This window comes from Ixodes scapularis, unplaced genomic scaffold (assembly GCF_016920785.2).
Source record: "Ixodes scapularis isolate PalLabHiFi unplaced genomic scaffold, ASM1692078v2 ptg003730l_1__unscaffolded, whole genome shotgun sequence".
NCBI lineage: Eukaryota > Metazoa > Arthropoda > Arachnida > Ixodida > Ixodidae > Ixodes > Ixodes scapularis.
Window position 1 is genome coordinate 130,138 of NW_024610351.1, and position 25,783 is coordinate 155,920.

The 25,783-nt window shown below is 45.8% G+C and overlaps 1 protein-coding gene and 1 long non-coding RNA gene across 2 annotated transcripts in view; both read left to right on the forward strand.

The window, feature by feature from the left end:
- LOC115309350 (fibulin-1) overlaps positions 1-25,783 on the forward strand; it is a gene marked incomplete at its 3' end in the record, with an annotated part of 75,180 nt that overhangs the window by 47,376 nt on the left and 2,021 nt on the right. The window contains exons 5-7 of the mRNA XM_042288434.1: positions 19,782-19,973; positions 21,286-21,495; positions 24,902-25,150. Coding sequence (XP_042144368.1) covers positions 19,782-19,973; positions 21,286-21,495; positions 24,902-25,150 — 651 coding nt within the window. The remainder of the gene's footprint in view (positions 1-19,781; positions 19,974-21,285; positions 21,496-24,901; positions 25,151-25,783) is intronic.
- On the forward strand, positions 5,916-9,816 carry LOC121834701. Its single transcript, XR_006077317.1, has 3 exons — positions 5,916-6,045; positions 8,565-8,762; positions 9,697-9,816. It is a non-coding gene; the product is annotated as an uncharacterized LOC121834701 (long non-coding RNA).

A 25,783-nucleotide genomic window follows, 5' to 3' on the forward strand; every position in this document is an offset into this window, starting at 1 on the left:
TATGTACTGTCTCTGGTGTTAATTTAACTGCGATACCTAAAGAATGTAGGCGAAAAAAATTACCAAGTTTAGGGCATAATTGCCCGTAGGTATATGTTTTGATATTTCTTCGAAACTCGTCTTGAACAACAATAATCATATCTTAAGACGACACTTACCTAAGCTATACATAGATCATTCTTAAAAAAGTTTAACATCTCTACCATAAATAGCTTCGGCTATAGCGCGCTTCAAATATGGCACAAACGACAATTGTCAAAAACCCGTCGTCCTTCCTCGCTCCTTCGGGAATCTATTTCTTTAAAACCAAGCATGCCAGATGATTGAATAAAAGGCATTGTTTTTCGCAAGGAATGTGGCAACGCATGTAAAATTGCGAAAAAAAAAAAAATTGCGAATGTACCTCACTGCTTGAATCCAAATGAAACCGCCCGCCGGTTTTTTTAAGTTCGACGAACTTCGAACTTTTACCCTAAAAGCTCGAAGTTCGTCCAACCTTTGACGTTTCAGGAATCGAAAGTTCGACAATTTTTGAATTCTGTAGATTAATCAGTTCGAAAGTTCGTAAATTTTCGAATTTCTTAGCTTAGGAAGTTTGAAAGTTCGAAAAGCTTCGAACTTTTTAGTGCAAGAACGTCGAAAGTTCGAAAATCATCGATTTTTTAGTCTATCAAGTTCGAAAGTTCGACAAGCATCGAATTTTGCCGGGTAATAAGTTCGAAATTTCGGAAAGCGTCGACCTTCTTAGTTTAATAAGTTCGAAAATTCGACTTCCGTCGAATTTCTCAATATGGAAAGTTCGAAAATTCGATATCTTTTGAACCACTTGAATCGATCATCGAAACTTCGGTCGAAAAAAGTTCGCGGCATACCTACACGGGATTAAATATAAAGATGGACGACTTTAATTCACATTATGATTGATTTTGTTTATGTGCCTAAATCTTGTCACTTTACCTGTTGATATTTCACGCACATTTTACGCCATATCGAAATAAAAGGGCACGGCGAGATTGGTGCGTTTTCCACCCATCGGAGATAACACACCAGCTCGTTGTCCTTTTCGAGCATTGCACGGCGATCCGGTACGCGAACAGTTAGAAAGCAGTCCGCCAGTGCCGTAGCCAGGAAATGTTTTCAGGGGATGCTTTCCTTTGCCCAGACCATTCAAAAGTAGGAAAAAAAAAATCAAGAAAGAGGAAAAGAAATCCCGCAAACACAATTTCAGTTGCTATTTTTCTGTTTCTCAGAAGACAAGAATTCAACCTTTTTTATTTCGTCCCTCCGATCTTTAAAGAGGGGAACTTTACTGTGGAGCAACGAAAACACGCAATCATAAAATATAATAATGCGCTTTGAACAAAAAAGTCTAGACAGGCTCACAAAATATTCCGGTGCGTTCCCTTCTCTGTGGAACACTGGGGTATCCAATGACTGAAAACTATGTAAGAGTGCCAAAGAATAGCGAAGTTTAGAATACGAATACACATAAAAACTCCAATGCGCACTGACCGGGGCAACGAGCAAGTGAAACGTCACGCTCATTGTTCATGCGCACATTTTTCAGAAATGATCGTGTTGTGGTCATGTTTCTGATTTTTTCCGTTCTTCGTTGTGGTTTTCCGAGAAAGTGGCAGAGAAAAGTACCAGTTTCTATCGTTTTGTGGGGTCTAAACATTTAGTGGAAGCCGCGGTCGGTCGATCGAAAGAAGCGAGAGGACCCTTTCGGAGCTGTCTTGGATGTTCCCGTGAATGTTCAAAAGCGCAACCGTTCACCCTTAGCTGAGACTAGAAGCTCCGCCTTCAGCGCGAGCTTTCTGCCCTTGCTGGCACAAGTCTGAACGCGCAGGCGCGCGCAGACAAAGCACAGCGGAAGCCAGCGAGCTCGCGCTGAAGGCGGAGCTTCTGGTCTGAGGTAAGAACGGAGTAGCAAGCGCTCCGGGGACGTTGATGCTCTCAGGTATGGCTCCCGTCTTCGGAGTCTCGAGACCGAACGTTCCGCCTCAGCGGCGCTAACGGGCATGGTGGCCAGGATTTGCAGCAGGCGGTTGACATTAGAATACAAGACCTGGGGACCAAGGCAAGTTGTCTCTAACGGTGACACGCGCTAAGCGGTGCGGTCCCTTCACATCTGTGTCGAAACCAGAACTTCCTCAGACAGTTTGTTTAATGAAACGAATGCTCCGCACAGGCTGGTGATTGGCCGAACCCGAGGATTGCGACATTGATACCGACGTCGTTGGCCATGACATTGCTCTCGCCTAGGGCGGACGATGCTGCCTGACGTGAATGTGCCGACTCTGTTGGAGACGTTGATGGCACGCTTGAAGTTGTAGGTCAATAATCATTATTTAAAAAAGCGTCAAGCGACAGCTTTGGCTATTGAATTAATTTTTGAGAGTCTATATACGTAAAGGAACTTTCACGACTCACGTGTTGAACGCAAGATTATAAACATTACCCACTGCAGTGATTAAAGAAGTAACCTCGGTACGCTTTGAAACCAAAATAATTATGAGCATTCCAAAGTGCTTCTAGGGTGCATATGCTGCCGCATTTCTCTCCCGCTTTTTTTTTTTTTTTTTTTTTCTTTTTTACATTTTGGTATGCCCCCAAAACAAATAAAAGACGGGACGAAAAGGAAAAAAGAAAGCTAAGCTGTTTGTCCTTTTGTCGTCCTGTTTGTAGGGTTGTAGGGTTTGCAAAGTCAAAGTATTGCTATTTTGAAATTTTGTTTCGCTGCCCTGATAGTGGCGTGGAGTCCTTGAGGCTCAAAGAGTAGGGGAACTTTATTCAAGCCGCCTGCATTCTCCGAGGCGAGGCCAGCGTCCTTCGAGGTCAGGATTTCGCGGCTTATGTGACGTCAGGAGCGGAGTCATCCGCACCTGCGAGCCCGAAGAAAGGCTTAGGTTGCTAATAACACTGTCGAGTTTGGCGAGAGCTCTTCGGAAAGCCGGAGCCGGACTTCTATTTCTCACGCTCACGCAGTCCACGGACAGTGTTGTCATCTTCGTTTTGCTTTGGAATGTTCCGGCCCCTCGCCGTAGTGGGTTGTCGAACAGAAAGAGAAGCACATAGGACTTTTAATGCCTTCACAAAACAAGAAAAAAAAAGCTGACAATGAAAAAGGGAAAGGGGGAAAGAGGAAAACCATGCAATTTCGAAGGTGCTTCGACCCTTGAACACGACCTGGCTACGCCAATGTCTGGTTTATCAGCGCGGCCAGCCAGCGCATCCCGACAAGCTGCCACCTTGAGCATGCGTGTCTTCGCGGCAACCGCGTCGTATTTACACGTACCGTATGTCGGATTCCTAGTCGGTACCTTTTCGTTCCCGTGGTTTGGACTCGCTTCAAAACAACGATTCGGGGTAGTGGTTAGAAGATCGAAAACAAACAAATGTTGGGGGATAACGAATACAGACCAGCATTTATTTTCTCCAAAATCTCACACAAATGTGACAAAACACAAATCACACTATCGGGTTTGTCGAAACTAGCTGCTTGGCGGATTTTCCGGAGTGGTGTCAAGCGACTCTGGTGATTCTGCCGGAATGCTTCAATGAAATCGATATTCCACAGCGACCTCTTTCTGACAGATGGCCAGTCTGTTCGCCGAGTCAAGAAACTGACACCGAAGAAAGCGGACGAAGCCTAATTACACAACGTACGCGTTTGAAATTGTAGCGCATTTCACAGAACCTTTGCAAACAATGCAAAAATTCAGTCCCACTTTCATCGCGGACCGCTACTATCGTTTACCTAGCCGAGACACTCCAGATGAAAATTTCTGGCCGGCTTGGTTAAAATGTTTCATTGGGTCCACCGTTCCCGTACATTCGATGGCGCTTGTTTCGACCGGGAACGGCTGCCATTACGTACGACTAGCACATGATAAAATATAGCACACACACATGAGGTCATCCTTAATTCTAATTAACTCTACCTTTGGCGCGTCATGGAGATTCCCGCTTGTGCCGGCACCCCACCACCGGCTGTTAGGCCTATGGGCCCGAGCGCGCTAGACAGATAGGCCTAATGGCGGTAGCACATCCTCGGAGCAGTTCACGTCCACAATCGCCCAGTAAGCGCACGAACGTTAAATATGCACACCAGCACGGGAAAACGTGGACAGCAGACGACACGCGGCAAGAAAGGCAGGTTCAGTTCGCAGAAATGAGCGCCTCGAGCACCACACTGGCCCCAGCTGCCCCGAATTCCGTTCCCGTACATTCGATGGCGCTTGTTTCGACCGGGAACGGCTGCCTTAACGTACGACTAGCACATGATAAAATATAGAACACACATGAGGTCATCGTTAATTCTAATTAACTCTACCTTTGACGCGTCATGGAGCTTCCCGCTTTCGCCGGCACACCACCACCACCACTGGCTGTTAGGCCTATGGGCCCGGGCTCGTTGGACAGATAGGCCTAACGGCGGTAGCACATCCTCGGAGCAGTCCACGTCCACGCGCACAATCGCCCAGTCGAGCGCACGAACGTTAGAAATGCACACCAGCACGGAAAAACGTGTACAGCAGACGACACGCGGCAAGAACGGCAGATTCAGATCGCAGAAGTGAGCGCCTCGAGCACCACACTGGCCCCAGCTGCCCCGAATTCCCGAATGGGGCGCTCGCGCGTGGGCTTCTGGGTAGTCACCGCCGTCGGGCAGCGCTCTCCGGGCTCGTTGATGACGCGAATAGAGCATTCTTGGCGGCGGCGTGCAACGTTCGCGCTCGTCGCTACGAGTGCACAAAAATCGAGAAAGCTGCCACGCGCCACCGACCTGTGCGCACCCGAACTCGTATGGACCAAGAAAACGCAACCTACGTATCCATCCGTGGATCGCGCCGAGTTTATTTACTTTTTTTCTGCTGTGGCTTGGAATCGGGAAGAAATCTGGTCCCGCCAGGTACCGACGCAGGTATTTCCAGAGAGGGGAGGTTAGCGTATCAGATGTCTTTTGAAACCCCCCTCCTCCCCCCCCCCCCCACCCTTTCCCTTTGTTTTCCCGCATTAAATTTTTACACATGCACAAATCAAGAGGAAGTCCAAACATCTGGACAGACCGCCCCCCCCCCCCCCCCCCCTCCCTCTTAATCCGCCACTGGCCCCCGCCAACGGCTCGCTTATCCTTTTGAGATCGCGTGAAAGCTTTCTCGAGAGGCCGTTGGCTGTGTTTTTCGTAAAAACCCAGGGAGATGCAGACGCACATTTTTCGGTCCTGTTCAGACGGCGCGTTCATTTCACGAAACTCGTTTCGCGAGTCAAGATGCGCCAGAAAAATGCATCGTGTGAAAGGGCCTTTAAACAACACACAATGGTTGCACTATACTTGAGTCTGCCCGAAAAGAGCTGGATTGTCTTCTGCTTCCCCATAGTACCCTCAACTTTTGAGTATTCGCCAGATTGAGCGAAAAGTTCGTATTTTGGGGTTGGTTTTTCACTGGTGTAATATTTGTTGTTCGAGAGCGTCGGGATTTTGGATAAAAACCAGCCCCAAAACGTCTTAGACCCATTATAACGACCTCCTCCACGACGGGAAACCCGTTGGTGCCAGAGCCGGGACTGAGCGGGACGGGGGAAACGCCGGCTGCGTCAATGGCGGCCGATCTCCCGCAGACGGGTGGACGGATGGGAGTATTTTCAACTCCCATTTCGTCTTGCGGAGGGTTGTCATGCAAGAACTCCAGTTTAAAATGGGAGTAAAATCAGGTGTTGTCGCTTTTATACCTCGTCTCTTAGCGACCAGAGTAAAGTGGTGGTTTCTAGTTTTTGTACTCCCATGTGCGGGAGTGAATGCTTTAGGCTTGGGAGTTTAATCGGTATCTTATTCTTTAAAACCCCCATCCGGGCTACTTTTCGTTTACAGTGCAGTAACTCGTGAGGACTATCGATTCCTTACAGCTTTAAATGGGTGCTCGGGCAACGATGGCAAAGGTCCATGTCAGGAGCGTTGCACTCCTTCACCTAACAATGGATACAGCTGTTCTTGCATAAGTCCCGGGACAGAGCTCTCGACCGACGGGGTTTCGTGCGACAGTGAGTGAAGCATGCTTCCAGATCCTTCGCCTTAAAGTCGCATTTCTGCAGCAACGGATACTCTTTGAACATGGTAACCCAGGACCCAAGGAAAAACGGGACGAACAACACAAAACTCCATGCACAGCCGAAGTTGTATTAAGCCGAATCATCCTTAAATGGGCCCACGATCGCACACCAAATAAAACAAAAATAAAGACGATCCAAGGCTTCTAAGTACCAGAAGAAGGAACAAAGCCGCCTTTTGAGGATGACTTGGCCTTTTAAAATTTCAGCTGTGTTATAGAGTGCAGCTCTTAGGCGCCCGTTTCCGAAATGTGCGGCGTCGGCGTCGGCGTAACCGCGCGTTGAATTATGGGACGTTTCTCTGCTAAATTTAGCGGAAAAAGTTTTCCGCTAAGTTAACGGGGACAATTTCCCGCTAAATTTAGTGGGAAAATTTTATCGCTAAATTTAGCCAAAAAATATTTCCGCTATATTTAGCGGAGAAATTTTTCCGCTAAATCTAGCGGAGGAAATGTTTCTGCTAGATTTCGCGGGAAATTTTCCTGCTAAATTTAGCGGAAAAATTTATCCGCTATATTTAACAAAAAAATTTTCTCGCTAACTTTATCGGGCTAAGTGTTTTCGCTAAATATAGCGGGGAAAATTAGGTCACGTGACCTGAGCACCAATTCAGTTTCCCCGCTAACTTTAGCGGGGAAAATGACGTTACGGCCTCGTGTCACGTCACCCATGAACAAATTCAGCGGCAGGAGGAGAGGAGGACGCCCGAAATCAAACTTTCAGCCGTGATATTTGTAAAACTACAGATGATATTGAAAAAAAAAATAAAACCTGACAATTCAGGGACACAGACTGAGCTGAAAACAGTCGTAATCCCGAATGCGGTAAATAGTGACAAGAGTTGCCCTTTAAAGGGGCCCTGCAATCATATTTAAGCGTCAAACTAACTATCAGTGCGCCATATTTTAACCGGACGACGCGGAAACCTCCTTCACCTACGGGGGCGACCCGCGGTGTCGAAAGCGCTCGATATGAGACGTCTTTGGTCCTGGTAAGAGCCGCCAAAAACTTTGTTCCTCGTCAGAGCCGCCAAAAACTTAATTTTTGTCGAAATACAAACTATAAGTGGCGCCGAGCCGTTTCAATTATTTATAAAAGTGGGTTTTGTTCGGAGTTTTAGATCAGAAAAGAAACAAATGCAGTTTATAAAGCACGGAAAGAAGAAATGACCCGTTGATATACCCGCCACCAAGCGGTGGAAAAGGCGCCGCATACTATAAAGGTATAGTGGTATCACGCACCGACGACCGGCGAGCGTAGCAAGGTACGCGGCGGCGCTGAAGTCGAGGATTCGACCGGTTCCGAGCGTTCCGAAGGCCTTCGGCGAGCAGCTTTGGTTTGCGGTTTGGCCCTTCGGCGGCATGGCAGCGCGAAGTGGCTCCCGTTCTGAACTGATTTTTACGCCGTGTTTGCTGTCGTTTGTGGCCAATGAAGTGTCATGCCGAATTAGTGTTTAATCGCGCAACAAATGCAATGCGAGCCGCCCTGCAGCTGCCCGCTTCATACAGCCTAGCCAGAACATGCTTTAGAGGCGCCCTCTCGAGCCATCGATACGGAGTGCGGCAGCCGTGAGCGCTCGCTGAGCTCACTACCCCTTCTCTAGTTCAGTGCCACTCAAGCGACCAAAGACGTCATGAAGGAGGTTTATTTGTTCATGTTTTTGACATTTTAGTTTGCCTACAACTTTTAAAATAAATCTAAATTCAAGAAACGAAAAGTTTCATTAAGTTACTACGTTCATTGCGCTCAGGTTCTGTGCAAATTAGAAACAAGTAAAAGAAGTCCTTGCAGGGCCCCTTTAAGGGGAAGCGAAGTGTAGCAGGTGTTCGGAATCATTAGAAATATATGGCTGGCCAACTCGCACTTGGAAATGTAGGCTGCTCAATATAGATTCATATCGTTTTCTTCTTTTTTGCTACTGCCCCTTGACAGCAGATATCAGGAAACTGCTGGTTGTGCCATGAGTGCAACGCTCCACTCAAGAGAGAGAGAGAAAATGGACCTTTTCCAAATACCGACGCCACCAGGCGGCGGCTGCACGAACTAAAAATCAAGGAAGTGACCTACCTGCGCTACCATTGATAATGGGAGCTACGTTACCAGTTGCTTCGCTCTCTGAGCAGCGTCGCGTGCCCAACGCAACGAAGTAGGCCTAGCGCGACTTTAAAGAAGGAAATCCGTAGCGTCCACCCAAACGTCGTGTTTTTCTTTCCGTCCACTTTCTTTTTTTGTGTAACACAATTATATATATGCTGCAATTACGTGTTCTACTCGTCGATTTACAGCCTCATTCCGAATTTCCTCGATTTTTTCGTGCCGACTTCCACCGCTTGGCATCGGGCGCTCGCGCGTGCGCAGAACGCTTCTCGGAAAAGGTCCATTGTCGGTATCATTGGATAAACAGTCGCCGTGACTTCTGGCTGTCTTCATTTTTATTTTCAATTCTTTTCCAGAGTTGTCTGTTGTACCCGAGGACACGTATGAGTATATCTGGCCGTCAAACTCAACTGGCTTTTCAAACAGCAGCGATGGGATTGATGATATCGAGGGTTCTGGGATGGAGGAGGAGACACCGTCCGGAAAGAAAGACGCGGATCGCGTCACGCCGGAATGTCCGATAGGATTTGCTCCAGTCAACGGCACATGCGAAGGTATTATAACCAAACTAATACGCAGTGCCAATAGGTAATTTTAATGAAATTTAGCCAGATAAAAACTCGTACAATTCGCAGTGAAATTAGGTAATTCGATTACTTATATTCAGGGATGTGTGGAGATTGCTTAGAATGGCATAGCGCCGCGGCATTGCTAGTTTCAACGCTGTAAAGAAAGCCAGTATGTAGTGGTTGTCTTAAACACGACGAAGACTATGATGATGCATTTTTATTTAATTCAAAGCACTATGTCCGCAGCCCTACTTAAATTTATTTTATTTATTGCAAAGGCAATTGCATGACGTTAAAACTAAGCTTACTTTTCAATAAGCCAATCTGACCTTTCCTAATAAAATAAGTCTTAGAGTGCGGAAAAACGTTTATTTGGTGTGGAAAAACAATGCAGCATGCACAGCACTCTAATGACTTAAGTCATCGAAATTCAATGGTGGTGTTTGATGAAAATTAAGAGTATTCAAATCCATTTTGGCAGGATCTATCCTTAAATTGTGTCCACATGTCAGTCGGGTATGTGAAATCTCATCTTATATGCTGCGGAGCCCTTTCTCAGGATATCCCTTCGTTTTCAAAAAGAGTATCACCAGCCGATTTTTGGACAAAAATTGTTCTATCCAGGAGCTTGTGTTCCTTCTAGGAATAAGTATTAAGAGTCGTTCCTCTTCGTTTCAGCATTGGTGTGAAAAAAAAAAACGGATGCCGCTTAATGGTCGACTTCGTAGCAACTCCACATTTCTTAACGTTTATGATAAACTTGAATATAAAGCTATTTTCATACCAGTGCCTTAAAAAAAATTAAAATTAAGACGACAGCAGAAGCATCCTACAACGCTTCACCCTCATATATTCACCAGTGTCGAACATACATTGACGTGTTTCAAGCTCCTGCCTTCTTGCGTTGCGAACATCACAGATATCAACGAATGCTCCTCCGGGACCAGCAACTTGTGTGCCCACATCTGCAACAACACCATTGGAAGTTTTCGCTGTAGCTGCAGGGAAGGATACACGTTGAGCGAGACTGGGACCGGCTGTGAAGGCAAGTAAATAGCACAGTTGTTCATCACTTTTGAAAGTTTACAAGTTCCAAATCATTTCTAGGACTCCCTTTGGCCACCTTAAAATGGTGGCATTGCGACGACCTTCTGCTGTCTTTTGACATCAGTACCCTATTCAAGCTACTTCATTCATTGCACCTTAAAACAAAGCACTGGCCCGGAATATAGAAATATATTTTACATTATAGTATCAATATCTATGTATTGAAGTTTTTTACGCTATGTAGGGATGGCCGAAGGGGCTTAGCCGAGAGAGCTCGGGGAATGGGCGGCGCGGTCACCCGAAGCGTCCTTCGGAGGCGCCCGATGTCTTGTCTTTCCCTTTGGCGGCAAGCGGAGGCCAGCTCCCGAAAGTGGAAGCAGATTTCCCCGCGTGGGAAGTAAACAAACCTCTGTTCGCGGGTGGTCGCCCTTGCCGCCGAGGTAATTGGGGAGGCGACCTTGTCAGGGCCATGTCGGCGACTTCGGGGGAGAGAGGGAGGTCCGGCCTCCCTTCGGAATGTCGGTGCGCCTGTTTGGAGAAGTTGAGTTTGAACGAGCCCGTGCGCGGAGCAAGACGTTATTCTCCCGCGGTCCCGAGGGCTCCGCGTACTTTATCCTGCGGGGTAGAGAAGTTGCCGTGCGCGGCAACGGATTTGGCGCTGAGGCGCTTTTGTCGACGTCGGGCTGCCGTGAGCGGCAGCAGCAGCGTGACAGCCTTGTACTATATTCGTTCTTCTTTGTAAATATATTTGTCGAAAAACCTCCACCGAGTTCTCCGGCTCCTGACTGGCGAGAACGGCAGATCCCCGCACCACCGCACGACACTCCACGGTCACCCGGCTCCATCGAAACCCGAGGGAGACGACGGAGTGCCGGGAAAACCACCATCACTCCTGGAAGGAAGAATTTTTACTCGCTATTTTTAAATCATCGTGCTTTTGTTCTTTGTACATGGCAAGTTTCCATGAAACCGAGCATCCACGTATGCTGCGATCGACTGTCTTTGACCGGTTAGGACCAAGGGAACATTTATAATGTGTTCTCGGCACCTATTGTGAACCAGAACACAAATTAGTTGTTAGGAGACTCTAAAATATACTGCAGTAAACAATGGTACTCGATGTCGCCGTCATTCTAACCATATTCGCTTGCCTCTACTTTCATAATATCAAGTAAACTTATTGAAAATGAGATTCGGATTGCGAGAGCCGATCTTTGTTTCATTTCAAATTTTAAGTTTTTTTTTCCTTTGCTTTTATATAAGACATCGACGAGTGCTCCTCGCATTCGACTGATCCCTGCTCGAACATCTGCAAAAATACCCAAGGTAGCTACTACTGCGCATGCTTCCAGGGATACAAACTGGACGGAACTAGAAGAAATTGCGTAGGTGAGTTGAACTTTCTCCAAAGTTCTAGGAAACACCACAGTTATCCCGAACGTGTAATCACAAATATGTCTGAATTTTTTGCGCTGGACCGAAATATTCCTATCGAAACTCAGTGGTATAAAATATCACCAAAAGGGGGGGGGGGGGGTACTTTATTTTGAGTACACATCTCGGTCTTCCGCGATAAAGTGTAAGGGTAAACTACGACAGCAATCCGCCAATATCGTCCTCTTGCTAAATACAGCTACATACATTTGCATTTGCCTATGCACGAGTGTGTTTTGATTTGTTAAAACCGCTTAAGAGACTAGCACAGTGGCACCATCTATCGAGTGGCCGTAGAACGCTTCTGTCTTAAGTGTATATGTTTTTTTTTTCTTGTTTTTTTTGTGCGTATTTTTTTACCGTGGGCCTGACATAATTCTTACAATATTATAAGCGACTATTTCAAACAGAGTGCGTAAAGTTGATCTCGGTGGTTACGAAAGATCATGACATGTTCGGCACAGTAAACCTGTATCAAAGAAAATACATCGAGAAAGAGATAACGAAAGACTTTTTCTTGCCTCCCGCAATGCACAGATATTGACGAGTGCTCGATGGGCCGGCATGGCTGCGGGGATGTATGCGAAAACGTTGACGGAAGTTACAGGTGCAAGTGCCATCCAGGACGGATTTCGCTCGGTGGAGGGCGTTGTCAAGGTACCATCCATTTCATGCGCAATAAAACTCAGACGGTTTGTGTTCATTGGGGACGCAGATATGTTTCTAAGATATCTGTCCCGCTTTGAAAGAACATAATTTGAGATTAAGTAGATACGAAATCTTTTACATCCCTAGTCACAGGGTCTACCGCAAAAACTGTAGGCATATTACTCGTATTTTATGCAGGCCTGTAAGCCTGCATATAGTAAATAAAAGATAGTTTACCAACTTTTTTTAAAGCCGATATTACGTTACAAAGGAACAAAATAATAACTGAGACATTGGTAGATTGCGGTATTTTTAACGCGAAAGCATAACTATCCCATGGAGCGAAGCCAGCGGTGTCTGTAACCGCAAAAAACGAGCCAGAAACTCTTATTTTCCCATTGGCTGAGCGAAACGGACCCTAAAATCCCATTGGCTGCGACGCGTCATAGTACCAAGGAACGCCACCCCACAGAAAAGCCCTCTCCTGGCGCTGCGGCTCGCGCGCCGGTAAAAGAGAGGGTGGCGCGGGTGCGACCGCCACTCTCTCCCCCCTCTAGGGTCACGTGTCACGCGTGGTAGGAGGGGGAGGGGTAGCGGGAATTTCCCTCTCCCTCTTCCTGTGCACTACTGTATCACGAGTTCTGCAGCGCTGCTTGTGGAGCACTAACAATCAGAGCTGTACGCAGCTCTTACAAGCACGCAGCAAGATGCTTGTAGGGATACTTTCGCACTCCTACATGTAAGCAGTCTTAAGTGTCATCCTCTAATTTTTATACCTACATTTGGACGAAGTTGCATTGCAGAAGAAAAACTGTAGTGGAAACATTTTCTTGAATTATTCGAGAAACAAACATTTACAGACATTGCTCGAGGTAAATCATGATTAATGTGCTGAACCTCAAGGCGAGATTATATTGGTTTTCATTAAATATTTAATTTTTTTTATGGAAAGTAGCGCAACAGTGGGAGGTACTAAAAAATGTGCAGCGGTTCTGTCACGAATGTGCAATTTAGGTTGTTTTTTTCCTAAAACTTACCTAAACTATTTGTTAAAAAAAATTAATTGGTTTCAGTGATTATGCGGCAATTTATTAACACCAATACCTCTACGTTTCGGTACTCATCTTGGCATCGTGCAGAAAATGTCATGGTAACTAAGAAAACCCGATTTCTCCTCGCTTTTTCCTCACACCGTTAGCAATTGGCAACGATCGCGTAACTACAATAAAAATGTAACCCCGGTACTTTGTGCAGTTAGATTTATGAACACTTTTGCGAACACCAACTCAACTCGCACCTACCTAGATTTACATAATGTCCCTGCTCTTAAACTCTAATGCAGAAGACGTCTTAGTAACTCACTCCCCTCTGCAATGCCCTCGGGTCCTGCGGGTTGTAAAATAAATAATCGCTCACAGTTCCTGGCTTCAGTCATATTCGGAGTCAAAAACGGCGTGCTATGTGCATCTCCATGTTCAATTCTTCCTCTTTCTTCGAAGACTGTCAAAAAAACACGTTCAAGGATCCAAAGGGAGAGGCTTGCGTACGATGCCCACCCAATACCCACACGATTGCTTCAAGAGCCGCGTCTGTCGACGAGTGCGTGTGCGACGGCGGCTTCCGGAAATCATCGAACAGTGGACAAGGCTGCGAAGGTAACCTACTTCGCCTCGTTCTCTGTTCAGCAATGCACATCACTACAATTAGTTTCCCCGTAACTTGGTAAAGAGCAAACGTTAAGGCCCTCTCAAGCCAATCAGGGCGACGGAAGCAAAGCACGTTTCATCACTTCCCTTAGGTATAGGGAGAGAGCGCAACCCGTGCAGTCGGATAATAAGGGAAGCGGGAACTCTTCCCTTATACCCTTATACCCGGGTCTCAAAACAGGCGGCCCGCGTGCATCCGGTGGCTGTGAGCTCCGTTTCTATTCCTCGAGCACTACATTCGCCTAAAATAAGCTTAATATCGGGAATTCATTTTTGCATAAAATGAAGCTCTGCTCATTCAACGTGTTCAGACATTTTGCTTTTTTTTTTTTTTTGTTTAACTGAGTACTAGTGCTTCGTCTAAATATTTTATTATCAGCCCTTTTTCAAATAAACCGACCGGCACAGCGATACAACGACTTGTCGTTGATGTTGGCGTTTATTACGTGCCCAAAAACACCTTAAAGCTTTACACATTGGTGCATTACAAATGTCACTTACACGTATAAAAAATATTTAAAAAAATACATGTAACGATGTCAAGCGCGTAAAAGCCCATCGGAGGGCCTAAGTCGTACTAAATCATATTACAGGTACCTTCCACCGTTCAGGGGTAAAATAAGACATGGAAAAAAGATCGTGCTGAAAATGGCTGTTGCTAGAGGCCTGATTTTGATATAAGGGTGATCCCTTAAATATCTTCTCGGGATGAAACGTTACGCACTGTCGCGCGAATATAGCTGGGATGCGTAGTTGCATGCTGCCTAAAATATCCGGTACATCAGTATGACCTTGGATGAGTTTATGTATCAACACTACATCTCGGCGATTTCTACGGCAACCTAAGGTGCTGGGGCTCAAATTCCTAGCAAGCCAATGGTATTCGAAGTTTTAGCCTCCTCGGAAAATGCCTGTCATAGACTATGCAAACTAAACGCATTTGTACCGCTTCAGTACGCTTACATTCACTTTCCAGTAAGTTGTTCCACACGGCAGAAGCCAATTCAAGATGGGGCCCAACCAATGCCCAAAATAGACGTGACATAGCATCAAGTGCTTCCAAGTACCGAGTCATACGCGCAATCGTGTGACACAATTTAAAACGTACAACAAATATGTGTGTCACGAGATTTGAACATGAGTTAGCAATCGACTAACTCACCAAGGTCCCTGATCACATCAGCTCGAGCACCATTACTGTTTTCCAACCTGTACTTAAAATGTAAGGGATATCTACGCCTTGAAAGCAAGATAACGTCAGTGTTGTTCGCGTTCAGAGGCAGTCGGTTCTTCGACCCCCACTTTGAATCATTCAAAATTTGAGACTGCAGCGCTTCGTAGTCTGTTTCGAAAAAAATATGACAGAAGAACTTTATGTCATCAGCAAAATACGAACACCTTAGTAAATTTTATACAGTTTCAAACTTAATTTATACATATGAGGAACAACAACGGACCCAATACTAAGCTAGAAGCGCGAGCCTTTTGCTCAACCTCGGCTGCACGAAGTCTCGCTCAGCAGCAGCATCTGCTAACGGTAAAGCTTTGCGCTCGGGCTTCTTGCTCTCAAACAATACCTTTAAAATACAAGTATTTTATTACAATGCTGCAAAACAAAATTGTCAGGAAAGCAAAAACTGCCGTATGAAGATTTTTTTTTTTATGCCTGTTCAGCTATAGTAATTTGTACGACAGGGCAAGGACCAGTGCGCTTGCTCTCCTCCTATTAAAAACTGCCAGTGCTGTAATGTGGTGTTTTTTTAAATATTCTTATAACATCAAGTGCTCAAATGAAAGTTAAAGATGTCAAAACGCTGAGCTTACAAAAAGCAGAGAGCGCAAAGTTCCTTCCTTAGAAAATTTTTGGGATGTCCCTAGGAAGTCGGCTTCTTTCCAACGTGAAACATTTAACTGCTGTGGGGAATCTTGCCCACATACTCGAAGGCGTTTGAGACCCCTGCCCTAGAACACTAACCTGGTACTCAAAATTTGTACAACATCGGCCTTCCTCGTCGTCCTTCCAGTGGCTTTGATAGCACTGCGCGCATCTACTAAGATAGAATATAGTCACGTGACTTCCTTTCACACGCTGATTGGCTGACTGAGACCGTGACCTTTGCCGTATGCCATGTTACGTACGGCGAGACGGATTCTAGTCATAATGGACCTCCATTATCGATTGGAAGCCAGGTAGGTCACTTCCTCGATTTTTGGTTCGTACAGTCACCGCCTGGTGTCGTCGGTATGTGGAAAAGGTCCATTATTCATAGTAACCGCTAGGCATATGCGCAATTCGCCAGGGAATTCTTCAGGGACTAGTCATTTACTACCTCGTTATTTAGTGTACGATTCTGACTTTTGTGATCAGCTGTCGTTTGTTCACCTTGTTGTGCGTTAGTACAGCTACAAAAGTAGTTGGTATTATAATCGCTAGACAAAAAGTTTAAACTACTCGCTAGATGGCGCAACTCGGCGCCCGAATCAAAGGCTAAAGTGATATTCATTCATTCATTCATTTAAGCACAAATGTTGGAAGGTGGTGCCTTGTTCGTCTCGGAGTTCCTTCTTTTCTTTTTTGTATGTACTTTTTTTTTTTTTTGCAGTTGCAGTTTTTTTTGTTTTTTTTTAAGCGACACATTTTAAAGCCTTATTCGCCCGCAGATATAAACGAGTGCGATGAAAAAATCCTCAACTGTTCCCACGAGTGCGTGAACACAAATGGAAGTGCGTACTGTGGTTGTCCCTTCGGCCTAAAGTTGTCAGATGATGGCTTCACATGCCGAGGTAAGTACGAAGAAAAAAACTCTGCTGAATATGTTATGGTGTGTCGGAACAGGTGCGGTGCGGTGTATTCATCTGGCTGCGGTAAATTACATAAAAATATATAATTTTCGTTAACGCTTTTACTTGCATCCATACACTGTGAATCTACTGTTCACTGTGAATTATTACGAAAAACTATTCTCTCTATGATAACCTGTTTCTTTCATATATATTTAGGTCTATACTACGGTGTCTTAGGAAGTGCTCCCTTTTCAGTGTATCTTAAGGACAGCGCAAAATCCAAACCTTTTTATATTTTACTGTAGCTTGTTATCAATACTGTAGAAAGTACAACACAAAACTTAGGTCAGTCAGCAGCCCTGCTTACGCACTTTTTGTTCTAGCGATTTCTTATGATCCATGACTGTCTGTACTTGGTCTGAAAGAAACAGAGCTCGCTTTTGGTTGGGGCTGTTAACTGCGTTAACAAAAATACATTGGTGATAGAAAGCCCGTCTGGTTTCTTGGGTCTCATTCTTTCTGTCCTCTTAAATCTTAAATATTTTACCTAAGTTCGTACTAAGCGTAGCCGAACCAGTTTCATCCAAGGAGCCCTTTTAAAAAATGTGCGCCCTCAATTAGCTGCGGCGTCGATTCTGTGAGGCCGCCATATTTCGGTCATTCACTTTTAGCATGCATGGGACAAGAGGGCCGTTTCAGCGCAAGGCGTAAATTCGGATCCAATCACGCATTTCACGTAGGGAGCGATGCCAATGGATGGAGGGATGGATGTTAATGGCTGTACCCTTTTTAACGGGCGGTAGCTTACGCCACCTAGCCTAAGTCTTAAAGGACCCCAAAACATGGTGACCACCAGTGTTGCTTGATGTACCTTTGGAAAAGGTCGATTTACCATATGCTCGACTGTGAATTCATCACTCAAACCCACTTGCTGACTGCAGACGTCGACGAATGCACCGAGACGCCGCATGTATGCAACCAGATCTGCTCGAATACGATCGGAAGCTACGATTGTTTTTGCAAAGCCGGGTACACTCTCTCCCTCCATGACAACTTCACGTGCGAAGGTAAAAACTAAAAAGAGTTTTTATTTATTTTAAAGAAACATTTATGGGTGTGTTCTTGCCATTCTTTTCTCAAATTGTAATTAAAAACAAAATTTAACGTCACTCTTGGCTCTGGAGTCCGAACGTGACATCATGGTTGACGTCCCGTACCACAGTCACGTGACCTGACGCCTCATAACTCCTTTAAACGAAGAACTCGTTCAAGCGAAATAGTCGCGAGCTTGAGTATTTTCTTATAATAAATACTGTTTCTTACCTCACCTGCCACAATTTGTCGCCTTGAACGTTATGGTATACTATCTACTAAAAAAGGTGCCGACCATAATTCGTGAATTGTATTCCATTCCGGAGTACCCTTGACGTATTGTTCCAAATACGAATCAGAGCTCTTGCCTAAATCGTTTAGTGAATTTGTGATTGATCTTTGTTTTAAACTTTTTTTCCCAATCGTGGGATGCACATGGGTGACTTTTTTTATTTTACTTGTTCTCATCTCTTCTGTCTATTATTTGTGTCGTTTCTAGAGCTACACTTGATTTTATTTGGAACCTATTTTTTTTTTCATTTGCTGTAGCAGGCACCATACTTATGAAATTTGATTTATGCCCAAATGGATCTTTTCTTTTCAGATGTGAATGAGCGCACTCAAGGTACCCACAATTGCAGTCATATCTGCACCAACTACGATGGTGGTTATTACTGCGAATGTCCACTGGGATACGAAATGACCGGGGACCAGAGATCATGCGCAGGTGCGTGAAGCGAAATATGCAAGCTCATTCGAGCAGATAGATGTCTCCTGGCGTTCACTATTCTGAAGAACCACATCGCTCAGAGATCGGAGTACAGAAGCGTTGTAGCGTTCAGCCATTTCTTTTTTTTTTTTTTCGGGTGTTACCGCAGGGGTATGCAGCGGATCATTTGTGTGCAGGAATGCTCCAAATTTTGGGTGATGTCTTAATAAATGTAGTAAAAAATAAGGCTTGACGTAAGAAGAGAAACTGTTTAATCAAACGTTTTGCTTGACATACGGGAGGTATCGTCAGCAAAACAAAGAACAATTGTGTCCCGTGTAGCATATCGGAGAAACATCTGACGTGTCACAAGCTTGGCAATCCTAGGGACCTAACATGAGCCGTATGCGGCTTTGCTACGAGGCGTTGATTAGTGCCAAAGTACGTTTCTTCGGCGTTTTTATTTATTTTCTCTGGTTCGCCGTATAATTGCCAAAGTGCCAGACTTGAGCGAAAGATGACACTAATGAATCGAAGAAACAGCAGTCAAGCCTAAATCTGGCACTTGTTTGGAAATTTAAGGCACAAAGTTGCCACATGAAAACCGAACAACCAGCAGTGAAGCATAACTTTGGCACTTATTTGGCGAATTTGGGCCGAGACATTCGGAGCCTGGCCAAAGAAGGTCACGTTTGGCTCTTTTTTTCCTCGGAACAATTCTCAGATTCGCAAATTCTCAGACAAATCCAAAATTTCGTACCAAAGGACTGTGCTTTTTCGTTACTATGAAAGCAAAGGTCGATTTGTTACTGTTCCCTATTCGATCTCTCAAAGTATACGATCACTGATTTCCATTTGCGCGTATAAAAGACTAGAGCATGACGAAGGCTGCAATTTAGGATCATGCACGAAAGCAATGAGACTACGACACAAACGATGGTTGCGGCTAGTAAGCATACCGCACACCACCCCAACAACTCCTAAATTCACAAAAGCAAGAAAACAAATTGACAGGTGGTTTTATTAGTTGCACTTAAGTTTATACGATAAATCGGTTCTCGTGTTACTCATTAGCTAGGGCACCCTCACATTCTAATCGTAATGGTATACCTTTCGGGAAACCTCAGATTGACATGCGACGTTTCGTTAAGAATCTATCTCCTTCTCCGGGGAATGACACGTCTACGACATCACCTTTGTATCCGGAAAGCGCAGCGTATAGGCCTTGTTTCTTTCCGATTCTTTCGCTGCCAATCTGAAACTCCCTGAGTTTTCTTGTCGACCCGTTTCTACCAGATTATGTAGAACACTTCAGTCACTGACAGGTGAAAAAACGGAAGGCGTGACTTGTGAGTTTGCGGCTACACTGCTTGTTTTGTGATTTGTTCTATCATGCTCTGATTGGGCTAATGCCGCCGTTTTATTGACTCCGGAGCAATGATAAGGTGTCCGGGGCTCACCACGCTCTGCTGAGCTTTTCTTAAAGTTATCAGTGACTAAGGCTTTTTTTTAAGACGCCATGGCCTACTACATTGCACGTGTGACTACAGAAAGTTTTGCTCGGTTCGTCTCGATGTAATACAGAGGTTACCTGCCCCATGTTTCTGGGTGTCCCGGACGCCAACGTGAGCTGCACCCCCGACGCGTCGAGCGGTTTCGCCAAAGCGCGCACGACGTGTGCCTTCAAGTGCATGAACGGCTTCCAGCTGGACGGTCCTAAGACCACCAAGTGCTCCGAGAATGGAACCTGGACCAACGAGCCGCCATCTTGCAAACGTGAGGACCCTGGCAGAATTCTTTTTTTATTTTTTTTTAAAGAACACGCTAATTCAAACGTTAATTTTAACTTAAATACCTTCATATATCTTTCACTGCGAAGATAACGGTAGTGATGAACAACTCACCGACTTTCTTTTCTCCAAAAATACGGCTTTTGAATGTTTCAGTAAATACTTGCCACACAATTTTTTTTTTATGTATCACGACCGTTTTTTTTTTTGTGAAATCGCAGACATGAACTACTAGATGTGGTAGTATATTTATTAATACTTGGTTTTTCTTCCGAACTGTTACCATAGTCTGTTTCAGGATAACAAAGGCAAGACAAGCTCCTCGCACAAAGTCCTCCACTCCTTCCACTTTAGTAGAACGAATGCTGGAGAGGAGGCCAATGGAGAGGAGGAAACCACCAATCACGGCGAGCAGAGGGCTTTCTGGGAGGGGCTTCGGCCATTCTAAACCCCTGCACCAGACTATACCTGTGGACCATTTTTCGTGTAGTTTGGCACCTTCTGTTCAGAACTGCTCCGCGATTCTTGCGTTCCAGGCGTATTTCACTGGCGGCTGGATAGTATAAACTTTATTTGGTTTATGAATTATTTTATAGTGCTTCGGTCAGCATCATTCACTGTGTGAGATATATATACATGTGAGGACACACTGCACGGCGAACGCAGCGACGTGATCGACCAGATAGAGTCCTACTGGCGTGTACCCCAAGTAACATAAGCCGACAGCGTCTCCTCCATCCACACGACAGAACTGAGGGGGAAAAAATAAAGAAACAAAACAAAACCCAGAATAATGTCTCGTTTCCATGGCACCCGGGCGCGCGCTCTTTTCTCTCGAACCCTCTGCTCTCGCCTCGACAAACACTGGCTTGATCACTGGGCCAGAGATCTCTCCGCTTCAACGGGTGCCTAAAGGAGTTATTGCCGCCGCTGAGGCACGAAACCGGAGTTGGTGACGAATCACTGTCTAAGCGGCACGCGTGTAGCAAGTGCCAACGTCTACATGACTTTGCGCACCCGGGATCGGGCTTTAAAAACATGCATGTCTCCCATAAAGAAGCGTGGGAAACCGGACCCGCGACACGCTGCCATTAGCCGCATATCGAGGAGCCATCAAGTGGTGTCGCTTGCAGCAAATCTGGCAGCAGCAGTCCGCCCATTCTAAATTATTTAAAGATATAGTTCGTTTGCAAAACCGCTCTTGAAGCAACTTCTGCTAATTAAGAAAGTAACGTTTCTTTTTTTTATTTCGGCATGCTTACGCAATTTTGTCACCTATAGCAACGGTATCTTTGCAGCCATGTTTTGCGAAGCTCTCTCCAGCCCCGAAAACGGACGTGTCATGCCCGAGCGCTGTCTGATTCCCAGCGCGAATCACATCGGAGCAAAGTGCTACTTCCAGTGCAACAGCGGGTTCCAAAGGAACGGCACTTTAGTGAACACTTGCACGAAGGTGGCCAAACGCAACGAGCTCGCATGGAGGCATGGTCCAGTTCACTGCCAGAAAGGTATGTTGTTGCCAAAGGCCTACCAACATATACATTAGAAAGCCAGGAACTGCACGGAGCCGTGTGTCGTATTTTGCTCACCTGTAGCCACGGGGGTGAGTTACGTCGTATCTTGTTGTTACCCTGCTCGAAGTGCGACCGAGATGCATTCAGAACTGCCCTCCCGTGCACACAGACACGCTCAGCTCCATTTCACACTAGGCCCGACCTCAGCTGACGTTACAATCCAATGGAGACAATCAAGCGGCGCCTGAAGTGCATCATCACGGCGGTCGTTCTTTCTTTCTAATGCGAAAGCATCAGCTGTTCCATAGAGCGGAGCCGGCAGCGTCTGTGACCGCGAAAAACGGCACTTAAAAACCCGTAGCTGCCAAAAACGGCACTTAAAAACTCGTAGCCGCCAAAAACGGCACTTAAAATCCCGTAGCTGCCAAAAACGGCACTTAAAATCCCGTAGCTGCCAAAAACGGCACTTAAAAACCCGTAGCTGCCAAAAACGGCACTTAAAAACCAGTAGCTGCCAAAAACGGAACTTAAAAACCCGTAGCTGCCAAAAACGGCACTTAAAATCCCGTACCTGCCAAAAACGGCACCTAAATTGGCTGCGACGCGTCATATCAGATGCTTTGTCACGGAAGCCGCCGCGGCCGATCGAAATCAAAGCAAACGCGCTTTGGAAATAAAACACAAAGGAAAGCACAGCAACGCAGAAGCCTCGTCACGGAAGCCGTCGTGAAGGCGGCAAGTTGGAGAGCGAGATGTCACCGCCGCAGCGCCGTGTGCGATAGGAAGACGTGGCGCGCTGCTTGTAGCAATGCGCTGCGTGTAGGAATGCTTTCGCATTCCTACACGTGAGCAGTCTAAGTGTCTCTGCGAAATTCTTTTGTTTACGTCTGCTATCACCGGCTATACCAATCACGCACGGTAAAAGAAGTGCCATGATCATGGCACATTCAGCGTCTGTGATAGGTTTAGCCGCGGTGACAGTGAACGCAGAGTGACGACGAGCACCGTGTCGACGCGCTTTTTAGCATTGCTCGATTGTCTCTCCCGGATCGATAGCGCATCAGCTGCGCATCAGCCTTCAAGCGAAACCTAGTATATACACCGACACCCTGTTTACAGACAAGCCCGCGCTGGGCCCGCACCGGGCGTGGGCACTGCGCGTGCGCAAAAAAACAGATTCGCCTGAGGTGTCTGCGCATGCGCAGTGACGGCAGCAGCGCAATCGCAGTGGCGTGACGTCAGAGGGTTGATTTGGTCTACGGTCAGGCACGTAGCCAGGGAGGGGGGGGGGGCAGAGGGCCCGCCCCCCCTCCCCCGAAATCTTCCATTTTGCTGGGACCTCCTCTCCCCCCTCACCCTCACACAGCATTTTGTCATGAATGCCCCCCCCCCCCCCCCCCCCCCCGAAACGGAATCCTGGCTGCGTGCCTGTCTGCGGTCATTGAAGGGATGCTGAACCGAAATTTGGATTTTGCAAAACAAGGCCACAGAAGTGTTTAACGGAACACTACGAACTTTGAAGCAACACTCATACATCGATACCTTAAGCGGATAGCCGTATCTTTAGAAAAGAAGGTCGCGTGCAAGCAAGGAAAGCGACGTCACGATTCTCTTCGAATAGTTGAGAATGAGGGGAGGCAGCCTCGTCTCTCTCCTCTTGGCTTCGGCTCACGTGCTTGAGGGAACGGAGCGGAAAGGAGAGGAAATGAGAATCGCGACGTCACATGTCTCGTCGGCCTCGTCGGCCGTGTTCAATTCAAAATTTCTTTTCCAAAAATACGGCCATCCGTTAGAGATTTTGCTGTATGAGTTACATTTCTGGGTTTTGCAGCGTCCCGCATATCGCCCCAGCCTTGTTTTGTGAGCTCCAAATTTCTGTTCAGCAGCCACTAGACGTGCAGTCGCCAAAGAACGAATCACGCCTAAATAAGCGTGAACAGAGAGTTGAGTTAGTCTATAGTCACCGACACCTTAAGAAACGCAAAGCGTGGCGAGGTCTTACTATAATTTTGCAGCCAATAAAAGCAGACACCAAAGAACGAATCACGCCTAAATAAGCGTGAACAGAGTTGAGTTGGTCTACAGTCACCAACAACTTCAGAAACGGAAGGTGTGGCGAGTTTGCAACATAGTATTACCAATCCACAGCCTATAGAAGCACAGACGCCAAAAAACGAACCACGCCTGAATAAGCGAGAACAGAAAGTCGACTTGGTCTACAATCACCGAAAACTTAAGAAACGCAAGGTGTGGCGAGTTTGTAGCATAGTATTACCAATCTGCAGCCAAAAAAAGTACAGACGCCAGAGAACGAATCACGCCTAAATAGCGTGAACAAAGAGTTGAGTTGGTCTATAGTCACCAACAACTTAAGAAACGCAAGGCGTAGCGAGTTCCTAATATCTTACTATAAATCCGCAGCCAATGAAAGCAAACACCCAAGAAAGAATTACGCCTATATAAACGTGAACAGAGAGTTGAGTTGTTCTATAATCATCGAAAACTTAAGAAACGCAAGGCGTGACGAGTTTCTAATATCTTATTGCCAGTGCGAAGCCAATAAAAGCACAGACGCCAAAGAACGAATCACGCTTAAATAAGCATGGACGTGATAAGCTACGCTTTGTGTATCTTAAGCTGTCAGTAACCGTAGTGAAAAGTGAAGAAACCAAAATGAAACAGAACCGATAGCGAAGGTCAGTTATGCGCAGAGTTCTGGCACTTCTGCCCAAAAGGCGACTGTGCCGAAACACTCTCTGACACAGGAAAACTGCGGTGAAATTTTCATAGTTTCTGATTAACCTCAAAATTGGTTCATTATATTAACAGACTTATTTAAACGAGTAACCCATATTATGAGTCTGTCTATTTTGTAAAGTTGTTGAAGTTTCAAATTTAGTCCAAGAAGGTAAAGAGGCTGTACTGGCACGCTGTTGTCAATCTGGTGTCAGTGTAGCTTTTCCCGACGAGTTACAAAGAAGTTTGATGCTCTTAAATGAATGCTTAGATGGTTTAGATCGCGCCAGAAAACACATGCGCAAAATACTGTGTTTTCTTAGGCTGTCTGCGGTACTTGCAAATTACGCCAGATGTGACGTCAGCCCACCGGAGAGCGTGGGTTACATTAAATGTGGGTTTCGACCTTATCTTAATTTGCCGTTTTCTCAATAGCTCTTTTGAATTTTGAACCAGTACTTATAACCTGCAGAAAAGAGTGAAGCCTGAATATTCTGAAAATGAGTTTAATTAAGGTAGCTAAAAAAAAAAGCGGAGCTTTTTCCCCTTTACCACCTAAATCATGCATGCGTTTTGGAATTTCAAAGTTGCACAACCCTGCATTTTTTTTGTTTCTTTTTTTTTTTTTAGTATTAACGTTTTTTCGCCTCCCCCGTCTTTTCAGCCAAAATTGCGCCAATCATGACGTGTCCTCAAGACGTGGTCGAGACCCTGCCTCCAGGAGCGATTGAGACTTGGGTGACGCTTCCGCCTCCGAGCCCGAACCAGGACCCCAACTCGATCAGGGTGTCCCCATTTTGGGTCCAGAAGCACGGAGGAAGTTTTCCGTATGGAGAAACGGCTGTAACGTATTCTGTCGATGACGCAGAGAATGGCTACAGCCTGAGCTGCACGTTCAAAGTGGACGTCAGAGGTAACAAGCATTTTCTAGCGTTCTTAGTGTCGTGATCGCTGATCTGTCGAAGGATAAAAGCTGGTTGACAGGTTTGCGTTTGAGTGGGCTTGAGTGTGTTACCTTCCCTCTGCATGCATGCATGGCAGATGTTCTCTTCGAATCGGACGGTCGCTAGCGCCGCCTACAGCCAAGTAGTATTTTATCTCCAGATTAAATTGTGTTTAGGCCTACTTGAGCAGACTTTTCCTCTATCAGTCCCCTGATTTTAGCCAACGGTCCTCGGTCTTTTGTTGGCGAGCTGAATTTCTTGAAAACATTTCGTTTCATCAATTTTATTGAATCCCAGGGCCCTAAGAAAGTAAGCCTAGTCCTTGAAAATCAATAACATCTACTGGCGCACTGGCGCCATCTTTTGGGTAGCCCTGGAACGATTCCGACTTGCGTGCACCTAAACTCAAGGTTTTGCCGTATTTTCGAGATCAAATTTAGGCACCATCAACGATAAATGGTCGTTTATAACACTGTTCATAAGTATTTCAAACCCATGTTAAATGAATGATGGAAAAAGCATTATAAAAATTTATACGCAGCTCTAAATTGTGGTGCAGAGCTATTCGATTCACAAGGTAACGCAGCGCACTAGAGCGCAAT